General features: G+C 31.3%; 1 protein-coding gene across 2 annotated transcripts in view; it reads right to left on the bottom strand.

Moving 5' to 3' along the window:
• The window catches only part of spri (Src homology 2 domain-containing protein sprint), a 153131-nt gene that overhangs the window by 102586 nt on the left and 25840 nt on the right, over positions 1-24705 (bottom strand). Inside the window, exon 4 of one of the 2 annotated variants that reach the window (XM_085660554.1) lies at positions 7666-7933. In XM_085660554.1, the coding sequence (XP_085516680.1) occupies positions 7666-7746 (81 nt within the window). In that variant the 5' untranslated portion in view covers positions 7747-7933. Of the gene's footprint in view, positions 1-1020; positions 1040-7665; positions 7934-24705 lie in introns of those variants that run through there. The other variant, XM_035884373.2, reaches the window with a different exon arrangement.

Below are 24705 nucleotides of genomic sequence, written 5' to 3'. Positions count from 1 at the left end.
ATAACTACGACTTCGATGATCCTGTTGAATAAAAGGATAATAGTTTTATTTAAACGGTTATTTAAGAAAAAAAAAAGAAAAAAGAAAAAAAAGAAAAATTACAGTATCGAAAAAGATTTGACATTTATTAACGATTTTCTTCGAACGATGATAACGATGACCATGCGTAAGTATGTGCTATATCTACTGTACATAACGTACACACATATTAAAAATGATAAAAAGAATTCCAAGAAAAATGCGTGATGATTCTTCTCTTTGCATAAATATTAATACACACCACGTTGTCTATCCGACATAAGTTCTGAGAAAAATCAACATAAACGCCACGATCCGACGACACGCGTCGTGGAAAGGGGTTTCGGGTACATATCATTAATTACTATGCACGAACCGTAAAAAAGAAGAAAGGACGCGAACGAGGATGAGACCTGTCCAAATGAGCTACGTGCAAAAGAGTATGCTTGAACATGGATCCGAATGAAATAAATGTAAAAAAAGAAAAACGGGAAAACGAAAAAAATACAATAATACATTTAAGAAAAATATGTTAATGTATGTTGTCGATAATATAGATAAAGTAGTTACCGACGAATGTAAATAAGTGATTTTCATTAATGAAAATTCAATGAAATAAAATTCTAATGATAGTATAATATCTGTACGCTAACGAATATCATTAACATTTCAAATAAGCGTAACACATAGGATATGCAATCTTATCGTACTAAAACATTTCTCTCGCTTTTTTATTTTAAAAAGCGAAGACGCTTAAGTTTTGAAATAGGATAGGTAATTAAAACGACATACTCATGCTCATAGACCGGGCAGCATTCTTAGCACGTACTTTGGACTTCAAGTTTAATGGAAGAACATCATAAAATTCAAGTCTTAGCGTTGAAAATTAACGCCTTGAGATAACGTAACTTGATAATAAACGAACTCGTTGGGAGTTCTTATTCGGCAAAAAGAAAAAAGAAAAAAAAACAAAAATATTGCAAAATATCAAATCCCTCTCACCTTTCACGATGTAAAACAAAATAACTTTTCGTTAAAATCACCAATCACATACTTCGAAGTATCTTATCGATTAAAAATAATCTTCGATAACATCATGTTTAACTAGATTTCACGAAACACTCTTGTTGTAATTAGAACAAAAATTTAGATAGTAAATTTATAACGTTTTTGTTTTATTTTCTTTCTTTTACAAACTACTCTAGTCGTAATATTTCATATAAAAATTATTTTTCGCTCATTCTTTTCGCTGTACATTATTTCGCGAGGCTTTCAAAGAAGAAGAAGGAGAAGAAGAAGAAGAGGAAGAAGAATAAGAAGAAGAAAAAGAAGAAGAAGAAAAGTAAGAAGAATAATAGAATGCGTTCGCGAGATCGACTCTAATGCAACTGACACAAGTGACCGCGCTGAACTTTAACACGAACGTATTGGTAGGTTACACGTAGAGGAACGGCAGGTTACCTAGGAATCGATACGAACGAAGCTCTACCACCGTGCGTTGCATTGCTATAGCAACATCTAATCAAAACAATCTATACGACTCCTTCTTCTTCTGTTATTTCCTGAAAAATGTCAAAGGAAAAATGATTGGAAAGGTTATATTACTAAAGTCTACTTATTAACATTACTACTTATGAGAATTATTATCAAAGGCAATCAACTTTTCTTTAAATAATATCGCTTTCTCTTATATTTTATTATTTACTCTTGACTGTACGGAATGCTTATGAAATTAAATTTTTTTCTTCTCTTAAAGAAAAACGTAAATAATATTTTAACAACACAACGAGTGTTGTAAAATTATATTTTTCAAATATAAAAAGAAATTATATATATATATATATATATATATATATATAAAATTTCTAAAAATAAAAGATCTTTTAATAAAAATCTTTTAATAAAAATAAAAATAATATTTATGACGTAAACGGACGACGTTAAGCAACAAAATTTGAATAAAAACATATGTTAAATAAAATGAACAGAACTTTCAATAGATCTATAATAAGATATATATAAAAATAATATAAGAATATATATTCAACAAAGAAAATATCTAACGATTTACAATAAAAATGATCAGCAACGCAATTGCTATCACTATTTCCGTAGACGATCGGTCCCCTTTAACTCGTCGACTTAAAGCACCGCTATCGACGTTGTTTTGTCGAGACAATAGTACTCGAAAAATATATATATGTAATCCGAACGCTCAGCAACGTTCTCTCAGAAACCATCATAGATTTTTCTTCAGTTCTCGACTTTTAGCGCCTAGTAGGCACCCTTACAAATAATTTAGCATCGTTTTAAGTTGATTGAAGAAGAAATTTATCGCGACCACGCTTGCCTACTTTACAAGCTTTCCTTTGCGTCCTGATTCTTACTACCGGATAAATTTCACAACTCTCGCAGAATTGAATAATATAACAGGAAATATACAGAGAATAAAAAAAAACAATTATTGAAAAAACGAATTAAATTAATGAACTATTTCCTCTGGAATTGTAATCATTGCAAACAGGTCGGATCTTGATGAAATCTTGCATTTCAAATTATTATACGAATTAGCTAAAAACATTAACGTGCACCATATACATACATAAATCGATGTACTTATCGATGTACTTATCGATGTACGATATAATATAATTTTAATAATAATAATAATATATTAATTTAAATATCTAATTAAAATATATTAATTATAATAAATAATAATATTAATGTAATTAAATTAATTATCATATATATATATATATATATATATATATATATATATATATATTATCAAAAAATTCTGTTTATTATAAAAGCACAATTCTTTTTAAATAAAAATTTTGAAATAAAATGAATAAAACTTTTTGATAAATCAAAAATTAATATTAAATTAAAAATAATATAACAATAAATTTTATGCGCGATAAAATATGTAATCCGTCTGGAATGTATCGATACTGTTTCGAAGGTGGTTGATTTGATTGTAATTAAAGATTTTGTGATAATAATGATGATCTGGTTTCCTTTGAACTATAACAAGAATAGAGAAAGAGAGAGAGAGAGAGAGAGAGAAAGAGAGAAACTATGGTTTAGTAACAATCTCTAGTGAAGCAAAATAATTTCTGCCGGAAGCACAATGAATTTGGTTGTCCTTTGCACTATCATAGGTGCAAGGGTTCTCCTTAATAGGGACAGGACTAAGGACGCTTCGTGACAAAGTAAAGCCGCGCTATGGCTCGAAGGATATATCGACAGCTCGCCCACAAGAAACTTTCGAGACGCGACCCAAGTGACTAGGACGACGACTTACCTCCGACTAAATTGTACTCCACTGGGTGACTCAATAAAACCGATGTAAGCTATGAACACGTTCCAAAAGGGGAGATATAAAATCGAAAATGAACTTTTTCGTTATTTCTTTCTACCTTATACAATTTCTTAATTCTTTCAGCTACTGTGATACTTTCGATGGATGAACGTTAATAAAAATCATTTTTAACAAAAAATAGTTTCTTCTTAAGTTTTACGATACTATTACAAGATAAATAATAAATATCAACTTGTTACTTTAATTGATTTCAGTGTTTATCGATCATTATCTATAATTAACATTGAATCGTGATTATCATCGACTATACAGATTAATCTGTGATGTAAAATAATAAATCTTATCGGAACACCGTGTATGTAAAGAGTAAGTAGACAGGTATATGAAAAATTCAGGACGCATGGCCAATTTGATTTCCGGTAGTAAACCGGTGAATAAAATGATATGCAAATCAGGAGTACCGATATCCTTTCGGGTGTGAAGGCGGTTTGATCGCTTACTATACGTACAACGTACATTGAGTGGATATTAACTATCGATCGATCCTTCTTAAGAGGTAATGATTATTTCGGGATTTAAAGGGAGTGCCTTTCGCTGTCGTATAATTAATACGATTTTGCGACAACGTTGAATTCGTTATTAATTCAACTATCTTCGCCTATCTCTGGGAGTAGTTATAATGTATAATAATTAAGTTATTTCTCTCTCTCTTTCTCTCTCTCTCTCTCTCTTTCTCTCTCCCCTCTCTCTCTCTCCTGATTTTCAACGTAATAAAAGGAGAACAGTCTCTGACCTGTTTTAGATTTGAAATCAATAAGTTCTGACATTCTAAAATAACGAAGTTGCTCCTTATTAAGCATAAAGGAAAACGCAGGATGAAACAAGAGACGACTTTTTGATAATGAAATTTTCATTAAATTTCATCAGCTTTGATGAATCGAATTAGACTCAAATTTTCTTTCTTTTCTTTTCTTCTTCAAAAACAATTAAACAAAATGTCGTAAAGGTAAAGAGTATAGAAAAAAATATTGCTTTAAAATTCAATGCGTAACCACGTCTTGATATTTTTGCGAAAGTTAATTAATGAAAAATTCAGGCGAGGACAACATGGGGCGGACACAGGCGAGCAAGGGAGGAAAAATGTAGAAACCAGGAACGTTCGAACGATTATGCAACGAGACAGGTTTTCTTTCTTTCTCTCTCTCTCTCTCTCTCTCTCTCTCTCTCTCTCTCTCTCTCTCTCTCTCTCTCTCTCTCTCTCTTTTCGTTTCTCTCCGCGCATGGTACTCGATTCTTCGTGTGGTAGTGGCCATATTACGTCCCTCTTTTCTCGGCTTAAAAACGCGCTCTCTGGCTTGGCACGTGGATAAGAACAGATGGTCCTTTCGTCCCCACGAAGCCACGTAAGCCGTGCGAGTTAATGCTCGGCTGAATATTCACAAGTAGTTGCAACCTACCATTCTTCTTCTAAAGCTGCGTTTATGACGCGTCGACGCCTTAAAAGTGCCTACTCTCTTCCATCTTTTCCTTCTCATCCTCCTCTTCATCCTCCTCCTCTTTTACCGCAGAAAGAGGATGATAGTATTAGATCGTTGCATAATTTCTTTCGTATTTTATATACATATGTATTATAGAATTCTACTGTCAAAAACATGAAATTTGTGTCATGTCTATAATTAATAAGATGTTTATTAAAACGATAGAATTATTGTAATCCCTAACGATCAACATATAGTTGATTATAAATATAAATATTTTTTCAAAATTATATCACTTTTAATTTTATCCAAAAATATGAGAGAAATTGTCTAACAATACATTTGATAATAGATTTAAATTTTTAATAAATTTATTAACTTCACTGGATGATTCAACGATCAAATGTAAATAAGATCCTTGTCAAAAATTATAAATAAACTTTACTAAAAAATATTAATCCTTGAAAATCGAGAGTATAATATTATCTACTTCCCCTCAAAGTTTAAAAATCGCTTTCTCCCTCTGTCTGTCTGTCTGTCTGTCTCTCTCTCTCTTTCCCTCTGTCTGTCTGTCTGTCTGTCTCTCTCTCTCTCTCTCTCTCTCTCTCTCTCTCTCTCTCTCCCTCTGTCTGTCTGTCTGTCTATCTGTTTCTCTCTCTCTCTCCCTCTCTCTGTCTGTCTGTTTGTTTCTCTCTCTCTCTCTCCCTCTGTCTGTTTGTCTGTCTCTCTCTCTCTTTCTCCCTCTGTCTGTCTCTTTCTCTCTCTTTCTCTCTATTTATTTCTTGACACACGCGGAAATGAAAAGGAAATACAACAGACATTAATTCTAGCAAAAGCACGAGTAACATCATTTTCTGGTATGACAGAATTTGCATGAAAACGATTTCGTAGCTTTTCGAGTGAACTCGGTTGGACTCGGTGATGAGTCCAAACGTCATCTTTCCCCTAAGTAATTCGTCAAATATAAATGATGATGCCTTTGAGCTCCCTTGTTCGACTTTCAGAGATTGAAAATTTCAACGGACACCTGACTTCGTAGCTAAACCTTCAAAATCTACGTATGCATATACCCATATGGTATACATATTCTATAAATATTATATCTCATGTAAAGTACACACGTTCTTTCATTTTTTTTTTTTTATGATTTTATTTATTCTCTTTTTTTCTTTTTTATTATTCCAGTGATAAAAACTCAAATATTGTTTACAACAGTAAACTCAACAAACCCACTGAGATCGTTCATCCCTTCGTCCTTTCTCCCAAACGAATCGGAATATTTCAAAGTTCACTCACTAGGGAGGGTTACTCACGAAAATTTAAATTCTTTAGGCGTAGGTACCGACGACGATTGATGATGGCTGGAATGATGACGTTAGGGAAGGAACAGTATGAAGGGACACAAAAAATAAAAACAAGAAAGAACGTATATAATCAAACTGGCGACGATGACGATAATAATAAGAGAGAAGGTAAAATAAGGGGAGAAAGTAGGACCGATGAAGGGCGAGAAGAAACTTTCTCTTCTGCAGTTACTCCTTCTGAGAAAGACAAGGGAAGTTTGACCTACGAAAATTTCCTACACCTTTCCCTTTCTCTCTTTTCTCTTTTCTTTCGACCTTCTCACGACGATACTTATCGTCTTTTCTGATAAATGGCACCACTTTTACTCCCTTCAACCCCTCGATCATCGTCTCTTCCCATTTTGTCCGCCACACACAATTTCCCTTCCATCTTTCTCCCTCCCTCCCCCTCTCTCTATTTCTCTTTTGTCGTACGAGAGAACGCATTACGTAAAAGACTCCGTACCCTTCGACTTCTTTTGGACGAACATACACCGATCTGTACAACTGATTCCTATAACGAGAGCATATATGATATACTGTTATATACTGGACGTCGTGGACACAATTATAAGGACATTCGCATGATTATTGTCAATTTGTATGATCCTTGAATAAAACTGCGGCATGATACCATATTCAATTAAAATTTTGGTGAGTATTATTTTTTGTCGAGATAATTAATTACTCTTTTTTTTTCCTTGTCTATTTAATGTTTTTCTTTGATCGACCTTTCACTTTCTTTGCATTTATTTTAAGATAGATTGATTGAATTATTATCTTTTTTATATCTGTAATATTTATATATTTATTAATGAAATCTTTAATTATTGATATATTCTCGTTGGCGAAGATCGTAAATCAGTTTACGAAAAAGGCAGAAAGGAAAATCGTCGCCGGGAATGATCTTTCGGTGGGTCAAAGATGTTGCTCATTAATTACATTCATCCGTGGAAATTTTAGTGACACTTTCGATTAAACGGTCGTACTTTAAACTCCTTTCTTTTTAAATGAAACTTCGGAACATTAAATATCCTGCAATGAACTTTCTCCGATGATGAAGCGAAATACGATTAGTGAGGCATTAAAAATTATCGTTATTTTTTTCTCTCGAAACAATATTTCGTACGCGTCACGATCAGTAAGATTATTATTAATGACAGGTAAATGAGCCTTCTTGAAAATGAAAATGAACCTGAGTACTAATGAGACTTTTAGTAATTTACGTAATAATGACCTTTTCCTTTTTCAAGCGCACTTGTTGATGATTATTTTTCCCTTCATACATTCATAACGATTTTTTTTTTTTTTTTTTTTTTTTTTTTTTTTTTTTTTTTTTGATAATTAAATATGTAAATTAATCGCACATGAAACGTAATCCCCAAATGAGAATTAATTCGAGAGTATACCGAACCTTATCAAAATTAAACAAGTATGCGAATTCCTCCATTTCAGCGTGTTAATTATTACACCGACACATGACAATGTTTGTACTCACGAGCAAATAACTGGATGCATTACTACTAGTGGATTCCCTCTTTCTCGGAGACCCGAAGTCTCTTTGGACCAGAGACGTCATCGTCTTTTCATATTAATCACTGTACCATGGTGACTGTGTAGAGCACATGGAATGATTAATTAAAAGCTGTCCAAGACCAGAGATAAAGAGAAGGGATTTCTCGTTGATTCCTTTTCGACGAACGTCAATGCGATTCGTGTCATTGGTCAAAGACATTGATTTCTTAACCGTCTTTCTTCTCTATCATCTGTAACAAGAAAGAACGATAATAATGATTGAAAAGTCTTTTTAATTACAGTTCTATTCGAAAGGTCACGATATACAATTCTATAGTACAACTTTTAAAATGAGAATGAAAATATGACACGATATGTTGGCTTTAAGAAAATTATACAATTATATTTTCTTTTAGATTATCATTTGTTGGCATCTGTATATCTACAAAATTTTACATTATGCTCAATTCGTCTCTAACAATAAGTTAATCCCTTTGAATAGTAACAGTTATAAACAATTTGGAGCAAAACTTTGCCTCAATTCGATGATATTCAAATTTTCAAATTAATGTTTTTTTCTTTTTTGTCTACTATTGACAAGTGTACACAAAAAAAATGTACAGAAAATATCTCCAACGTATTTCCTGACTTTGTTATTCCTTAGAATATTTTCGACCTTACTGATAAAATCCCAGAATTATACGTCGTAGCCTCACCTTATCAAAGTTATCATTATCTAGACATTATTCGCAACATTGAAATGCATATAATTTCAGTTGATTAACTTTTCATTTTCCTTCCCTCCCTACAACAATAATCAATTAATTATTATTATGTAGTTAAAATCGTTAACTAAAGAGACTTTTTAGTTTTCAGGAAGAATAGAACTATGTCGTTGATATTTTCAAGGCCGTGACCTTATGAGTAACGAGCATGAGAAAAATTTCATGGTTCTGCGGCTAGATCATTTAACAGTGGAAAACAGATAAAGCCTGAATAGCGGATAAATCGTACTTCGCGGATATCCCGGGAGAACACAATAGGAGATGGGGAAATCGTCTGGGAAGAATATTCTCCTTTTCCAAGAGGTAAACGAGAGGAGGTAGAAAGGCCGAAGTCGACGAAACTAGCGGTTCAAAGAAAAACGGAAAACTTATTACCTACCTACCGTCGGCCGTCGTTATAACTCAATTCTTGAATATTTATAACGATTAAGTTTCTCTCGGAGCTTCGCACGTTCTGTAAATATATATCGTGGTGCTATGTCGTAGGATTATTAAGACGCAAGTAACTTGAAAATAATTTCACTTGAAATAAGAAGCATATATTATCCAATATTCTTATTTAAAATATATATCCAAAAATCTCTTTTCATAGTCGAATTTTAGATAATGAAAAACAAAAAAAGAGATAAAAAATGTATTTTAAACTTTAAAAAAGTGTATACAAAAGATTAAGATATATCTGAAAATACAAATATCTGTAAAAGAATTTGTTTACATCTCTTACTATAGTTTATCTGGAATAATGTATGAATGAATAGTCTTGAAACTACATTACGCAATGTAGTAAAAATAAATATTTGAAATAAACCTCCACTATAATGATAAAGAAGAGCTCGATGTATTCACAAAAAGTTGCCCTTTCTACTCATATTATCTAATCAGAAAAATGTCAATTAAATTTTGTTTACATTGTTATGAACCAATTTCTATCAAACATCTCTCGATAGAATATTATTCAGTAGATAACCTATGATTAAAATTTAATCTGTCTTTCCGCTTATATAAAAAAATCTTTGAATAATTTTAATGAAATAGAAGAAGTTAAAAAAATTATTGGCAAACTCAAAAATTCCAAATGAAATCTGCATCAGAGAATAAATTAATATTAATAATAAATAAAACATAAATAAATTAATGTTTTATCAGTTTGTTAATCGTTTAAAAACTGCCGATATTGAACGGAACATTAATAATTTATAAGAAAGAAATAAATAAATAAGTAAAAAAAAAAAGCGTGAACAATTTGATAATGACGAAACGAAAGAAATTTTTAAAAAATTCTAAAGAACTAACGAAAACGAATTTGAACTTATGCTCGTATCATGAATAATTCATGAATAATTATGTAATTTACCTTCTGGCGCAATTAGCCGACGAGATAATTCGATATCGATCGGTTAAATTATCAAAATTAACACATAATGCAGAAACGACGATCAAACGATTAAAAATTCCTGTTCAAAATTTCAAATTGTTATTTCGAGTAACGAAGTAACATAAAAGCTCATATTACACTTTTGTGAATTTTAATCTCCTATATTCGTTCTCTCTCTCTCTCTCTCTCTCTCTCTCTCTCTCTCTCTCTCTCTCTCTCTTTCTCTCTCTGGTATTCCAACTATTCCACCGCTAGCTAAAAATAACAAGTATGACGACGACAGCGTCGAACGAGTTGTTTTAATATATTCTAACAAAACAATTACGCGAGCTTCGAAAGTCAGATATTGTAATCTATCCAAATTTTCTCTGCATACATGGCCGATGTACATACGTATTTATTTTAAATTCCATACCATTTTTCTATCTCTTTTTTCGTTCCATACACAAGTTTATGTACGATTTTAAAGTATACAATGTACATGTACGCTCGCGGATTAAATCGCTCAGGATTCGAAACTCGTTTCAGGATCTCCGAATTTATGAGCGTGAATTATCGTACGATGAGTACCGTACGAAAGATACAACTGAGAAAGATTATGTAAAAAGATTGTGAATGTTATTTAACGAACGCCTTCGAAACATCTTAAAACAATAATTTTTCCCGAATGTGTTAAAGAGAAATCGAGTTGAGAAATAATCTCTCAACCGATTGAAATCCATTAGTATAGTTTTTGTTTGTCTTAATTATATAAACGATAATACGATATAAGTGTCGAATTAAATCAATTAAATTATCTTTCGGGTGGGATCACAGGATGATACGAGATTTCCTTGATAAAATGCGTATTAAAACAATGTCATTAAGTGTAATGTATCACTGTCATGAGATTGACAGTGATATAATGTATCTTTCGATGAACATAAAAAAAAAAAGAATCAATCCTGATTAGAAGCAAAGAAAAGCTACCTGCCACTTAAAAGATTTCTGATAATAAGAAATTTTTTTCCTGCGAACTTCTTTTCTATCCAATTAAAAGTAGAAATCTAACTTGTCATAGAAGTACAAGTTATCGCGTTAGAACCTTGGATTATGCGAGTTGAGGAACATGAAGAAAGGAACGGAGAAATATAACGCTTCCATCGAAGTTAACTTCTTATCTTGAGGACGGAAGGAAAGTGTCAAAGTGAAACAGAACGAATTACCCTTATCTCGAGAAAGTTGAGCCAAGTACCGGATTCCCTCAAATACCGACCGAAATAAGAACGCGTCTAGTCCTTCCTTCTTCGACCAAAGAGGAATTAAGGAGGAAACAAAGATCAAATAAAGCATAAATCCGTTGTCTCATGTTTGGACAGGCAATTTGCCAAAAACGAAAAAAAAAAACAAAGAGAGAGAAAAATACATATTTGCAACACAAAATAGGAATATCTTGTTTTTTTCTTTTTATTGTCGAGAAAATTGATAGTATACTATTCTATAAATTATAGCTAATAACAATTAAATCAATACAAATATATAACATTCAAAAGGATATTTATCTACGTGTAATATATAACATTATTTTGTTTCAAGATAAAACAATAAAATATTTAATGTTAAATTTATATCCACAATTTTCAAAATAAAACGTTTAAATAAAAACTCTGGACAACTCTCGCAATTATGTGTGTACTTGTATAAAAATCAATAAATAAACGAATAAATAAAAGAAAATAAGAAAAAAAACTATCTATCTTGATAATAACATAACGGTAATCTTTATTTCTTCTTGTTTTCCGTTATACCAAGTTATTACTTGATCTAATAATTAACGTAATTAGTTTCTAACACACAAAAATAGTTCGTAGCGAGAGAATTTCTATCATCATCGAACATTAACTCGTTCCCTTATTGAAGATTCAAACGATTTTGCAAGTCGATTTTAATCGAAACCAATCAAAGACAGAAAGCAGCTTCCTTGGGTTATGTACGAAGACGTTGATCATTAGTAACTTCTAATGCAACGTCACGCGCTCAATCGACTCGTTTTATCGGCACAAGATTCTTTATAGAAGTATCGATTGAAGAGAAAGTTCGATCCTGAAATTTCTAACTAGAAAATTACGCAATAATTTTCAAACGCCTTTATAACTTTCCAGTTTCCTTTAATGATTCTGCATATAGTTAATTTTTGGTGACTTGTAATACTCGAGATACGATTTTGCGATTTTTAACGTCATGTATGAATATAATCGGTACATATATGAAATGATTTTTCATATATGCATATATGTGTATATATTATACAATCAGGAATAAAAATAAATGGACAGGTACTGGAAATAGATATGGACTAATACCAGTTTTACATATTTAAGTTTTATTATATATTTTTATTTATTAAATAATCTACATATACTATAAGAATTAAAACTTATATTTACATTTTTATATATACAAGCCATACGTAAAGAAAATGTCAGACATTTATCAAGAGACAAAAATAAATGCATATATTATATAATAAAATAAATAATAAATGAAATATCAAATAAAATTAATATTTTATACACATACTGTCCTTTGCTTGAATTGCTTGTTTCTAAACATCATGATGAATAACTGTTTATTATATTTTCAATATAATTTTTACTAATATTTTCGAACGCTGATTGTAAATTTTTGGAAAAATCAATCTATTTATATCACTCGTTTGATGGAACCCTCGCATCCATAAGTTCTCTATAGAATTGAAGTAGAAGTTTTGTGCTCACCATTCAAGCAATTTAATATTTCGAACTTCAAAAAAAAATCTTTTCTTGATAGTATCATTTTTCGAGGTTATTGTCCTTTTGAAAAACAAATTCTTCGTCGAGATTCACTTTTTATAACACTGTCTCTTCGAAATTTTCGTATACTTATTTGCATGTATTTATCTATTACTATCTTTACTTATCTATGTATACTTATCTGTATTCAATGATTTCATCAATTTTTACTAACGTATTAGTATATCAGTATATGAAAAATCAAATTTAGCAATTGACGTAATGAACGGATTATTTATACGTTTCATTCTTTTTTTCTCCAGACTTCGTATTTATTTTTTAATTGCTGCAACTCAGACTTACTTTTACCATTACATATTATATATTCCCAGAATAATATATTGGCATATTTAAATATTTTCTATTTGCAAAAACTGAACTTCTTGATTAATATTTATTTTATTAATATGTGATTTATATCTAGCCTTGTAACTTTTAATTCAACAATCTTCGTTTTATTGTTTTTGTCGAACCATATAATCCTAATATTTCTGGAATACTTCTAAAACACTTTTTATACTTTATATTTTATACACTTTTAAATATATTATACTTCGAAACTAACGAACGATAATTTAATTCATTACATTACGAAAACAATTAAATGACGAATATAATATTAAATTTTTTGTTTTTGATATTCCGTAATTAGTTCAATTCAAATGAACTTAATTTCACGAAGCCTGAATTGATATATGGTAATTTGTTAAAAACAATAATCTATATATGTGTCTAAAGTTTATTTATATCAAACAATAACATAACCAAGTGTCCTTTTATTTCTGTTTTTCGATAAATAACTGACATTTATCGTTAAGTATGGCTCTTTAACAAAAAATTATAAATATAAATTTTAATTGTTTACTTAATAGTCTATGTATTATAAGGATATATAATAAATAAAACACAAATTTATAATAATAGTACTTACTGATTCGATTAAATTTCATTTATATCTACTTTCGGTTATTTTTCTCCCCGACTGTATATGTGTGTATACATTTTTAATAAAATAATATTTTTACAAGTTTACTCACGAAATTTAATTATTTTCGTTATACGTCACATCGCCATGAAAGCTCATGACACTCTTAAAGTTCACAAACGACTGAAAGTTACTCCTTTCTATACAGTTTGACTATGCCAATCGTTTATGTCCTTTGTTTATGTTTCACACGACTGTATCCAAACGTTTACACAAAACTTCTAATAAGCTTCCTAAAGACTAATATTATGAATATTAAAGTTACCAAATCGATATATTCAACGTTAATTTACTCATGTTTAATGCAATCATTAAAAAGATGCTATTCAATCATTTTCATTGTAATTAATTAAGAAAGAAAAATGTTTATAGAATTCTTTAAAAATATCATAAAACTGAGTACTCGAAGATGATGAAATAATCCTATGAAATTGAGTTCCTCTTCCACGAAGTACATTTTAGAAAACAAAGGGTATTGCCTCGGGGCAAACATCGACCTTCCACGAATTTAATATACTCTTAATTATATTCGCCTTGCAAACATGAGAGCTTTCACGATATAACGTATACTCACACAAAATATAAAAGATGAACGAATTGAGGAGAATCGCTCGATTATCTTCAATATCTTGAAAGTTTGCTATTGTAGTTGTTAAAAAACTTCAAGGAAACTTAAATGAATGAATTTGAAAATACTTTTTCATTGTTCTTTAAATTATATATACATACATATCAATACATCGTATCGTTCAGAATGTAATTATTTATTATAACGAAAAATAATTAAAAAAAATTATCTAGAAAGTATAGAAAAAAGGAAGTCTGATCCTAATTACTCGTATCTATTCAAAGAAATGAACTATAAGTAGCGCATCGCAGGCATATAACTCAGCAAATTATTAACAAATTTGTGTAATACCGCAGGACCTAACGAGCGAAGTTTCGGACTAAGGTTCAAGCCAAAGGGACATAATGGATTAAATTTAAAGGCAATGGGAGTCAAGAGTCAAGGGTATGATGTCTGTTGTTTTCTCATTCCCGATTACGATCTCAAAGACATTAAGTACATAGTTTCACGTGCGACTATTTTTCGATTTAAATTTTCATCATATCAAACTAAAAGAATGTTCTCTGCTTCAAGGCTTCTATAATCCTAAGAAATATAATTATATCAGTTAATTAGTAGATACACCTATACATATCGAGCACTTTGTACGTTAAAACTGGAATAAATAATTGATGTTAAGGGAATCATCGCGTTAAATCGATCGTAATTTTTAAAAATTGGATGTATTTCTATAAGAAGTTGTTAGTCAAAGCTCAAACTTCTTTTTATTAAATTTAAGTTAATTTAAAAAAAAAAAAAAAAAAAGAAGAATAAAAAAGTAAAAAAGAAAAATGTAAACAAGGAATATTTAATATTTACACGAGAAAAATTAAATGCTATTTTTTTTATTTTTGTTAAATCTTTTTAATGATCCTTCAAAGTTTCACATTAACTTGATTTAACAGAATTTTTATTACAGACTAAGAGTTTCGAAAGGCGATCAGAAATTATGGTCGTTGTTTTCATTCGATCATGGTCGTTACGAGAGAGGGTGCGAAATCTATTGCGAATCGAGACTACCGTAATAATTTTCAAACTCTTAAGGATTGCTATTTCTTTTCCTCGATCACAAAAAGGAATGAGGGCCGTCGTCCCTTTTTGTGATCTACTGTTCCCTTTACGCTTTTTTCGGGATTGCTATGTGAACGACTCTAACGAAAGTTACCGAATAAAGTACTCGTGTGAGTATTTATTTTCGCATACATTTTTGCGGCTCTGATTGTATTAGGTGAACCGGAAAGAAATGTCGTTTCTGCGCATGTCGATATTTGATTGTGATTAAAAATAAAAACTTATTAAAAATTTATTCGTTTGAATTTAATTTAAGAAAGCGACATTACTTTCCGGTCCACCTAATAAATATGCTCGTAACAGGTCTTTCTTGGAAACGGGAATCTGCAAGTTATTTTTTAGTATCTTATCATATGTTTATTTATTATTTTTATTCTTTAAACGGTTAACTATGTCTTTACAGTACGTAAGCGAAATATAATTTAATCTATACACTTTCATTCTATATTTAACTCTCGTTTCTTCTTATTTTATAAATTTACCCTATTAGATTTATGCTTTTCTACTCAGTAATAAAAAAAAAATGAATGAAATACAATTTAATCAATCGTTGCTCATTTTGTAACTCTATTTTATCGAAGATCTTGAAGGTAAACAAAACAATATGTATAAATTTTAATGGTACGCGAACATTATGAGAGATCACTTTAAGGCATATAAAAATGAGTAAAATTTTCGAATTTTTTCCAGAGATAATCACTAAATGAACAATTTTGTTGAGGTATAAAAATTTAACTTTCAGTTTTATGTAACAATTTTTTTAAGTCAAAATGTTACAAAATGGCAGAATTATTCGTTCATTTCAAAATCTTACTTCCAGGATCATCGATTACTGGCCGTCATTATTGTATAGGAGTGGAATGTCTGAAATGAAAAATTCTAGAATACTGATAGTATTCTTTATTTTATTATTTAAAATTTAGTCAAGAATTTTCAAAATATTCATTTGTTCTAGAAATGGTAGCAGTATTTATTAAAAAGAAAAATCAATTTAAATATTTATAAGAAATTATATAATTGAAATAAAATCATACGCTACATTGTAGAATACTTTATGCAGAATATTCTCTCCAAATTTGAACAAAGTCGAACGTATAATAATGGAGATTTTGTGTTATGTCGGCCAATTGGAAAAGCACAGTTTCCAAAGAAATATAAAAGTTTTAATAATATATACCTACATACTGTGTCTAATGAATGACACAATGTTCTATATACTTGAAACTTGGAGAAAATTAAATAAATACAACAAAATGAAAAAAAAAACGATTTTTTTTTTAAATACCCAGAAGCAAATATCGATTTTTACCAGTAACTGCTTTATCTATCCCATAATATAAAACAGATAAATCTACAAATACATATATATATATATATACATATATATATAGAAAGAGAGAGAGAGAGAGAAAAGGAAAGAGAAAAACACATTTGGAAATTTGAACATATGTAACCTTTAAAACCCCTTTAAAATTTGATACGATACGATCAAAGTGAAATCCCGAAGAGAAAAAAAGACCGAAACGAATTGGGAGAACTTGTAAACGGGGCCGAACTCGATCCCGAGACAAAATTATCTTAAATTGACCAAACGATTCGGCCCGCATACTCTTACGCAGACTTCTTCGGAATTGAAACGAGCCTTGACGAGAACGTCTGCATCGTGTTCTTTCGTATCGTCCTTTGAGCTCTATACTGTTCTATAGTAAGTACCTACCTACTGTATATAAAATAAAGACAAAGAAAGAGAGAACGAGAGAACAAACGAGTCGCGCTTCCCTATCCGCCCACGTAAAATGGAGATCCACTTAACGCCTTGAACGATAAACATATCGACCTAACGTTCTTCTAGTACAGAATTCTCTGTTCGAGATCTAGGCGAATACACGAACTAACACGAACATTGGATGTCGTAGGTCGACTGAATAAATTTTGACCTACTGTCTCTCTCTCTCTCTCTCTCTCTCTCTCTCTCTCTCTCTCTCTCTCTCTCTCTCTCTCTCTCTGTCTTTCTATCTATCTATCTCTCTCTCTCTCTCTCTTTCTCTATCTCGCGCTTACACATCTTATATATATATATATATATATATATACATACATTTGAACTCGCACAAGAGACAAGGAATACATGAGAACAGAAAATATCCTATCGGTTTGTTCTCGAACAACCGTTTTCTTCCGTCCCGAACATTTCTATATAACCTACAGTCAGTCGATGAAAATGTTCCTAAAGCCACGTGCACTTTACCGCACAAGGAGAAGGTCCTTAATACGACGGTACTAAAGTGATTTTATCGGAAATCCTTTTATCGTACTGGTATTATTCGATCCTGAAATTGTTTCGTTCTCCGATCGAACAAAAAAGCCTTCTCTTATAAGACGAAACACAAAGAATATTGTAAATTCGATGAACGATTATCGTAGACCGTAGTAATTCAACGATGAAATAAAACTTGCAATCAATTCTATTCTATGTTCCTTCTATCGTAGATATATTCAAAGTAGATAGATAAGTATATTTATAAAAACAAAAAGGAATAACAAATAAAATTGTTGATTAACGAAATTTGAAAATAATCGATGATACCAACGTGAAGGAATGAAGAGAATGAATATGTCGCTAAATAACTATTCACAAAATCACGAAGAAGTTTTCAAGAGGTCACCGAGTTCATGGAGTCGCGTTTCCACAGAAGCTACATTCCACGAATGCGTCGGCCGTACTTCCTGTTGCCTGAATGAAACGTTCCCTTGGTATTTCCAAGATAAAAAGAAAGGTTTTGCTCGTGGGTTCCTTAAATTATCAAAAGACAGTAAAAGAAATGAGAAATCATTCGCTGAAGAGAAAAAATAAAAAAGAAAAGAAATATACACGTGTCTTTATTTTCGATCGAATTTCACGTTTTTCAGGCTTTAATCATTATTTTATATTGTCTGATAAACTCCAAAAAGTGACACGTTGATCTATATAATTCATTGACCGTACGTATATATTATATACACATGCGCGGGCGAGTGCGCGCATACATATAACATACCTAAACAATAAAAAACCAACGTGCGAAAGAAACTCTTACTCGTTTTACGAACGTAGGTAATGAATAATGGAAAGCCAAAACTGGAGGAAAGTCTGATCCTTTTGGGTTTTCCACGTGTCAACCAAACCACCGTGAACCTTCTATTGCCGTTTAAATTCGGTTTTAGTTTGTTCACGTGGGGTTTAATCCTCTGAGGAACGACGAAACTTCATCGTCTTCTCTTCTTTGGAAACGCACGTACACTCACAGAGAGACACAACTACACAACTACACTCTCATCAAAACGATTTATCAATCTCCGAATGTCTTATTTCTTAAAAGTAAGAAAATGTGATATTAAACAAAAAGAAAAAGAAAAAAAAAGAAAAAAAAGAAAAAGAAAGAAAAAAAAATTATAAAAAAATTACTTAAACAAGAATAAATATATTTTCACTACGCAACGTATTTTTTTGCTTTTTTTCTTATCGTTTCATTTATTTTCGTATCTCTTCGAAAGATACACCGAAATTAATCTTTTACATTTCTACAAGACACCGAAAGATAACGTAAAAAAAAAAGAGATAAAATGTGTCCTTCTCGAACTTCGTCTCAATACTTTCACCAAATTTCCGTCGAAGATATATCGAACTTCTTGAAGAAATTATTCTGAAAAGAGCGCGTTGAAAGTACGATGATCATGCGGTGTGAACCGAGTACCACTGCTTACGGCATTAACACCGTCAACGCCATCAACCTCTCTTCTTTTCCACCACCACCACCACCACCACCATCATCACTACTAACAAGACCATCACCATTACTACCATGATTACAATTATTAACAGTGAGTCCACAAACACATTCTATGTATATATATACAAACGACAACGTTATGCTAAGACGATACAATTTTCAAACCTAATTTCCATGATTATGCGATCATGGAAATTTCCATATAGATACAGGTGTGATGATATTATTAAATGTTTATTGTAATACAAAAAAAAAAAAAAAAAAAAAAAAACAATATTTTTTATTATTTTTTACCTTGTTACGTAAGCGTAGAATTGGAATAATTTTTTATTAGATTTGTAATATTGACAATAAATTTATAGTATACTCATATTTGATTACTTTTCTTGTTATTTTTTTTTCTTAACTTCCTCTAATTTCTTTATAGTATTTTTTTTAACAGAAGTTCAATTCCGATTTACGAATGTACAGAATTCGTTACGTTTAATCGATCAATCAAAACGTAATGAATTCATGAATTGCGTTTATTTTAGAGAACGATGCCGATATAATTTTAGTAATGGTCCAAAAGCGGCGCAAAGCGCACGTGGATGCAAAGCTTTGGAGCGAAGACGTACGTGCTAATGAATCACGCAGTCAAAATATACCTAGTGCGCTCTTCGCACGAGGAGCATATGCGTTCGTTGGTAGAAAGTGAAAAAGAAAAAAAAAAAAAGAAAAGAGAAAAAGAGAGAAAAAAAAAGAAAAAAGAGGTGTACGACCGTGTATTAATAAACGTGCACACGCGTTTATAGTCGTACTCTGCCCGATGAAATAATACTCGTTGCCCATCGAAAAATATCTTCATTATTTTCTTTTTCTAAGATACTTTTAAACGAACGCTTAAAAAAAAAAAAAAAAAAAAAAAATATTTGAAATTCAACTCTTAATATAAAAGATATTAGATACAAAAAATGATTGGTATATATTAATTTCTATAAAAAAATTTCTAATTAAAGTTTATCATTGTTGCCTTATATTTTTATTGCACTAGATTTACGATATTCGTTCCTTTGTTGTCATATCACGAATATTATCGTGACACGAGATAAAACGCAATTTGAGAGTATGACAGAGAGTAGTAACAGATATAATAGAGACATACATATGCATACACATACGCGAGCGCGAACGCACGCACGCACACACACAAATAACACAAAAGCACGGCTATTCCCCTTACAGAACATACATATGTATCCCTAACGTCCAGTAGCAATTAAATCAAAACGATCGACTCTTGGTAATTGGCCCATGTCACGTCTCGTTACTGTTCACCTTTGTTTCGGCCATACTCAACTTCATGCATTTAAATACTATTCTATTTATCCGTTACATGCGTGTTTCGAGTGTTTCTATATCAAACGTACTATGTACTCTATGTGATCGAAGATATATTGTTAATGAATCCGACTTGATCGCACCGAAACTAAATTAATCATTCGAGTCATTTCCTAAGTCATTTCCCATTATCATCGCAGTTATACATGTTTTCTAAGTTTTATCAAAAAATCAATAAATCAAAAAGACAATTTACGTTATAATAATGATTTAAATAATGTTTCTTACATGAAATATTCTGCATATTATATAACACTTCTGTTTATTCGATCAGTATTTTTATTACTTAAATGATAAGTGTTATGTACAATAAATGAGCAATATATATAAACATTTTGATCAGTATTTATAATAAAATATCAATAGGTAAAATATAAATAGACAGTGTAAATAATTAAATGTCAGGATTGTATCTGAGCTACGTCTGTGTTGCGTCTGGTTTTATTATAAATACTGACTATTTATATTACGTACTGATATTTTATTATAAGTACTGACCATTTTTTTAGAATACTGATAAAAATCGTTTTGAAAAAATACTGACTGAAAAATAAATAACAGTTATTACATAATATAGATATATAATATTTATATACATATTGTATATTATATGTATTATATGATATTGCTATTACGTATGTGTGTGTGTATGTGTGTGTGTGTGTGTGTGCATGTAAATAAATATGTATTACAATTAGAAATTAAAAAGAATGTTATTAATTTCTCATTAAGATAATGACCGGAATATATAGGAAATTACAAGGAACGAGGACTGATAAAGAATATTGAGTACTTTAGCGGCACTCGTTCGTCGCCTCGTTCATCGAATTGAATCGTAACAATGGCTATCACTTCGAATGAATGTATAATCGCGTCCTCCGTTCTCATAGAGCTCGTGCTTTAAGGAGCGTTACACTCTTGATTTGTTTATCGCTAAATGAAAGCATTCGTTCTTGTCTCAGGAAGCGTGTAGGAGTGTGCGATCGTACATGAGCTACCATCTGTCGAGCATACGAGAAAATCGTTTGGTGATATGCCACAAAATCGTTTATTAGTCACTTCCTGTTAAAACGCTAGTCACGAGAAGCAGAGGGAGTGAGAGAGAGAGAGAGAGAGAGAGAGAGAGAGAGAGAGAGAGAGAGAAAGAGAGAGAGGGACAGTTGTGGAGCTAAACGATAAAAGCGATGGGTACTGAGCACGAACTGGTAATGCAACTTGCTTTTATTCTCTTTTTTAACTAACGCGTTAAGTATCACGAATCGGCAGATTAGACTTTTAGAATACCTACGTTAGAGGAAAAACGAGTTTGTGAGTCACGTTGAGTCAGTTTATATGCCGGAAGAGGAACGAGGAGTATTCTATAATTCACATCGCTTTTCCATCATTTTCTTACAATCTTTTATTTTTATCTCGCGATAAAATGCAGGTAATATGAATAGAAAATAAATGTCATAAAATTTTTATGATATTACTTGACCCGTCTCTTTATCTTCTCCTTTAAGAAAAGATCTTTCTATTTGCACTTTTTGTTTTTTATTTTTCTTTTTTTTTCTTCTTTTTCTTTTTCTTTTTATCGCAAATAAATAAGTTTTGAAAGTTTGTACTTTTTATTATGTTTCTCGTTATGAGATGAAAAGAAATAGAAAGAAAAAATGAGAGCGAGAGACAGGCAGAAAGAGAGAGAGAGAGAGAGAGAGAGAAGCCGAGGAAGGTCGAACATAAAGTATTTTTCTTTAAATCTATCGACGAAATAAAGTTCCATTCGATGTTCTCGGTTAAAAGGTCGATTCTCTTTGCGACGAGGAGACTGACGGCTTTAATTGAAAGCTAGTTAGCATCACAAAAGATTCGTACAGCCCTTCTCCTACATTGTCGATTAATTTACTATGCCTTTATCGAATCTCTTTCGTCTTGCATCTCTCTGTCTCTCTCTCTCTCTCTCTCTCTCGCCTTCTCTCTCTCTCTCTCTTTACGTCTCTCTGTATCTCTTTGATATCAATGTTCGATTAAACATAATTTTTTAAAAATGTAACATTACAATCAAAAACAAAAAAGAAATAGGTATATGCCAAAAAAATATAGATAAATGCGATGTAGCAACAAAGAAAACAAAAAAACATACAAAAAATTCTCCGTTCTTTAAATATTAAGACATGAAAATGTTTATATCAATAAGATGTTAATTACGCAAGCGGCTTTCGCATAAGAGAGCGCAGCACGGAAAACCAGTTATTACCGCTAATTAAAAACGTTTAATTAGGGTGGCGTCACCGTCGTGGAGGTCACGTTATTCTCATGCCGAGCATCCGTAAAACGATTCAAGTTTGCACGATTCCTTCTCAAGTATATGTAGTCGTCTTCTTCCTCCTTCTTCTCTACCTCTTCCCTAACGTTCACATACGTACGCAATTGCATCTTGTTTGTCCACTTTACTTGTTCACCCACGTGTTCCTTTCCCCCTCTTTCTCTCTTTTTCTTTCTTCATGATTTTCCGTAGTTTTTTCTTGATATATAAATACTTAACATCTGTATTTATCTTCATCGAATTTTCCATTCTTCTTTCCCTCACAATCTTCCTTCTTTTTTTCTTTACGTTATTTAAGATCTACATATATTTATCAGGAAAATTAGTATATTAATTCGACAAAAATTTTTTTCCGTATATTTTCGAACATTTTATCCTTAAACATATCCGATAGCCAGTTATTTTTTTCTTCGTCAAACATTATTAAGAAAATTAAATTATATTTATAAAATTGTATTTACTTAAATTATATTTAAAAAATTTGCCAATTTTTTTATGTTGTATTACATTAATCCATAGGCGATATAAACGGGATTTAATTTATATTTTAATTGTAATTAAATTAAATAAATGTGTTCGTATGACGAATAGTAATTGTTCAATGTTTCCCATATTTTTTTTAAGAATATCTTATTCCATGAAACAAATATAGAGGTTCTGCATTGAGCATAGGCGCCCCATAGCATTTCAGCCGTAAGTTATTTCCTCTCGAATCCTCTCCAAAAAAGAGATAGTAGGTAGGTACATCTCGACTCTCACCGTGGTACTATAATATTTAAGTACATAAAATTTTCATCTAACCAATCTCCTACTCGACTCCAACATGTTGCACTTTAATTCCATCGTATATGTACACATCTCTGCTTTCGATTAAAAAGCTCGTCGAGGTACCGTTTTGTAAAAAAAAAAAAAAAAAAAAAAAAAAAGAAAAAAAAAAAAAAAGAAAGAAAGAAAAAAGAAGAGAGAAATGAGGAAAAGGGAAATCGTAAGTTAAAAACTAACAGAAAGGAGATATAATAGATAATCTATAAAGACCAGAGTAGAAAAGATTTGTAATATCGGATAAAGACTTGAAAAAGAGTGACCTTCGTCATTGGAATCCGTTCGAGCAGAAAACTATCAGGTGGAAATTAATAGCGATGCAGAGGGATTCTAGATAAAAGAAAAAGAGAGAGAAAGAGAGAGAGAGAGAGAGGGAGAGAGAAAAAAGGGAGAAAAAAAATGTAATTATCGACCTACTCGAAAGCCCAGCCGCCAGAGTAATGGCGCGTTTATGGGTAGGAAAGGATGAGGATGAGGATGAGGATGAGGATGAGGATGAGGATGAGGATGAGGAAAGAGGAGTATGGAGTAGTTTCTCGACCAGGCAGATGGTTCTTTTGTGTGTAGGGGTGCCTCTCGAGATACAAGGGTTCGACATTAGCAAGAGTCACGTGGTATCGAGGGGTCCAACGTGAAAGGCAAAGAGAGGATAAACGTCTTCGAATTTTGGCAAACTCGTGCCTCGCCTAAATTATCAAATCCTCTCAAGGACACGCATATATTCTTGAATGACGAATTCTTCAAGTCGAGAAGAGATTCATTGAAATTTACTCCGGAATCGTTTAATTTTCTCCAGAAAGCATTCCTTTCTAAGAAACATAATCATTATATAAATCATTATGTAAATCATTTTGTTCTTATATTAAAAAAAAAAAAAAAAAAATCCTAATCGACTTATTATCATACATACGTATGGTCCAAGCTTACCTAAATAGTAACGTTGTTTTTCTCAAAACCACTTATTTGTTATTACATAAAAGCCACATAAGATGTCATCGATAGAGAAAAATACGGATATCTATTGTGAAAAATTCTATAGAATTAAAAATTAACGAGTTGCTACGTTAGTTGACGATACGTTGAAATTCCTCCCCGTTTGGAGAATCGAATGCT

The sequence above is a fragment of the Vespa mandarinia genome, chromosome 12 (assembly GCF_050613455.1).
Source record: "Vespa mandarinia isolate Hongniang chromosome 12, ASM5061345v1, whole genome shotgun sequence".
Taxonomy (NCBI): Eukaryota; Metazoa; Arthropoda; class Insecta; order Hymenoptera; family Vespidae; genus Vespa; species Vespa mandarinia.
This window is presented reverse-complemented; position numbering and strand designations above follow the sequence as displayed.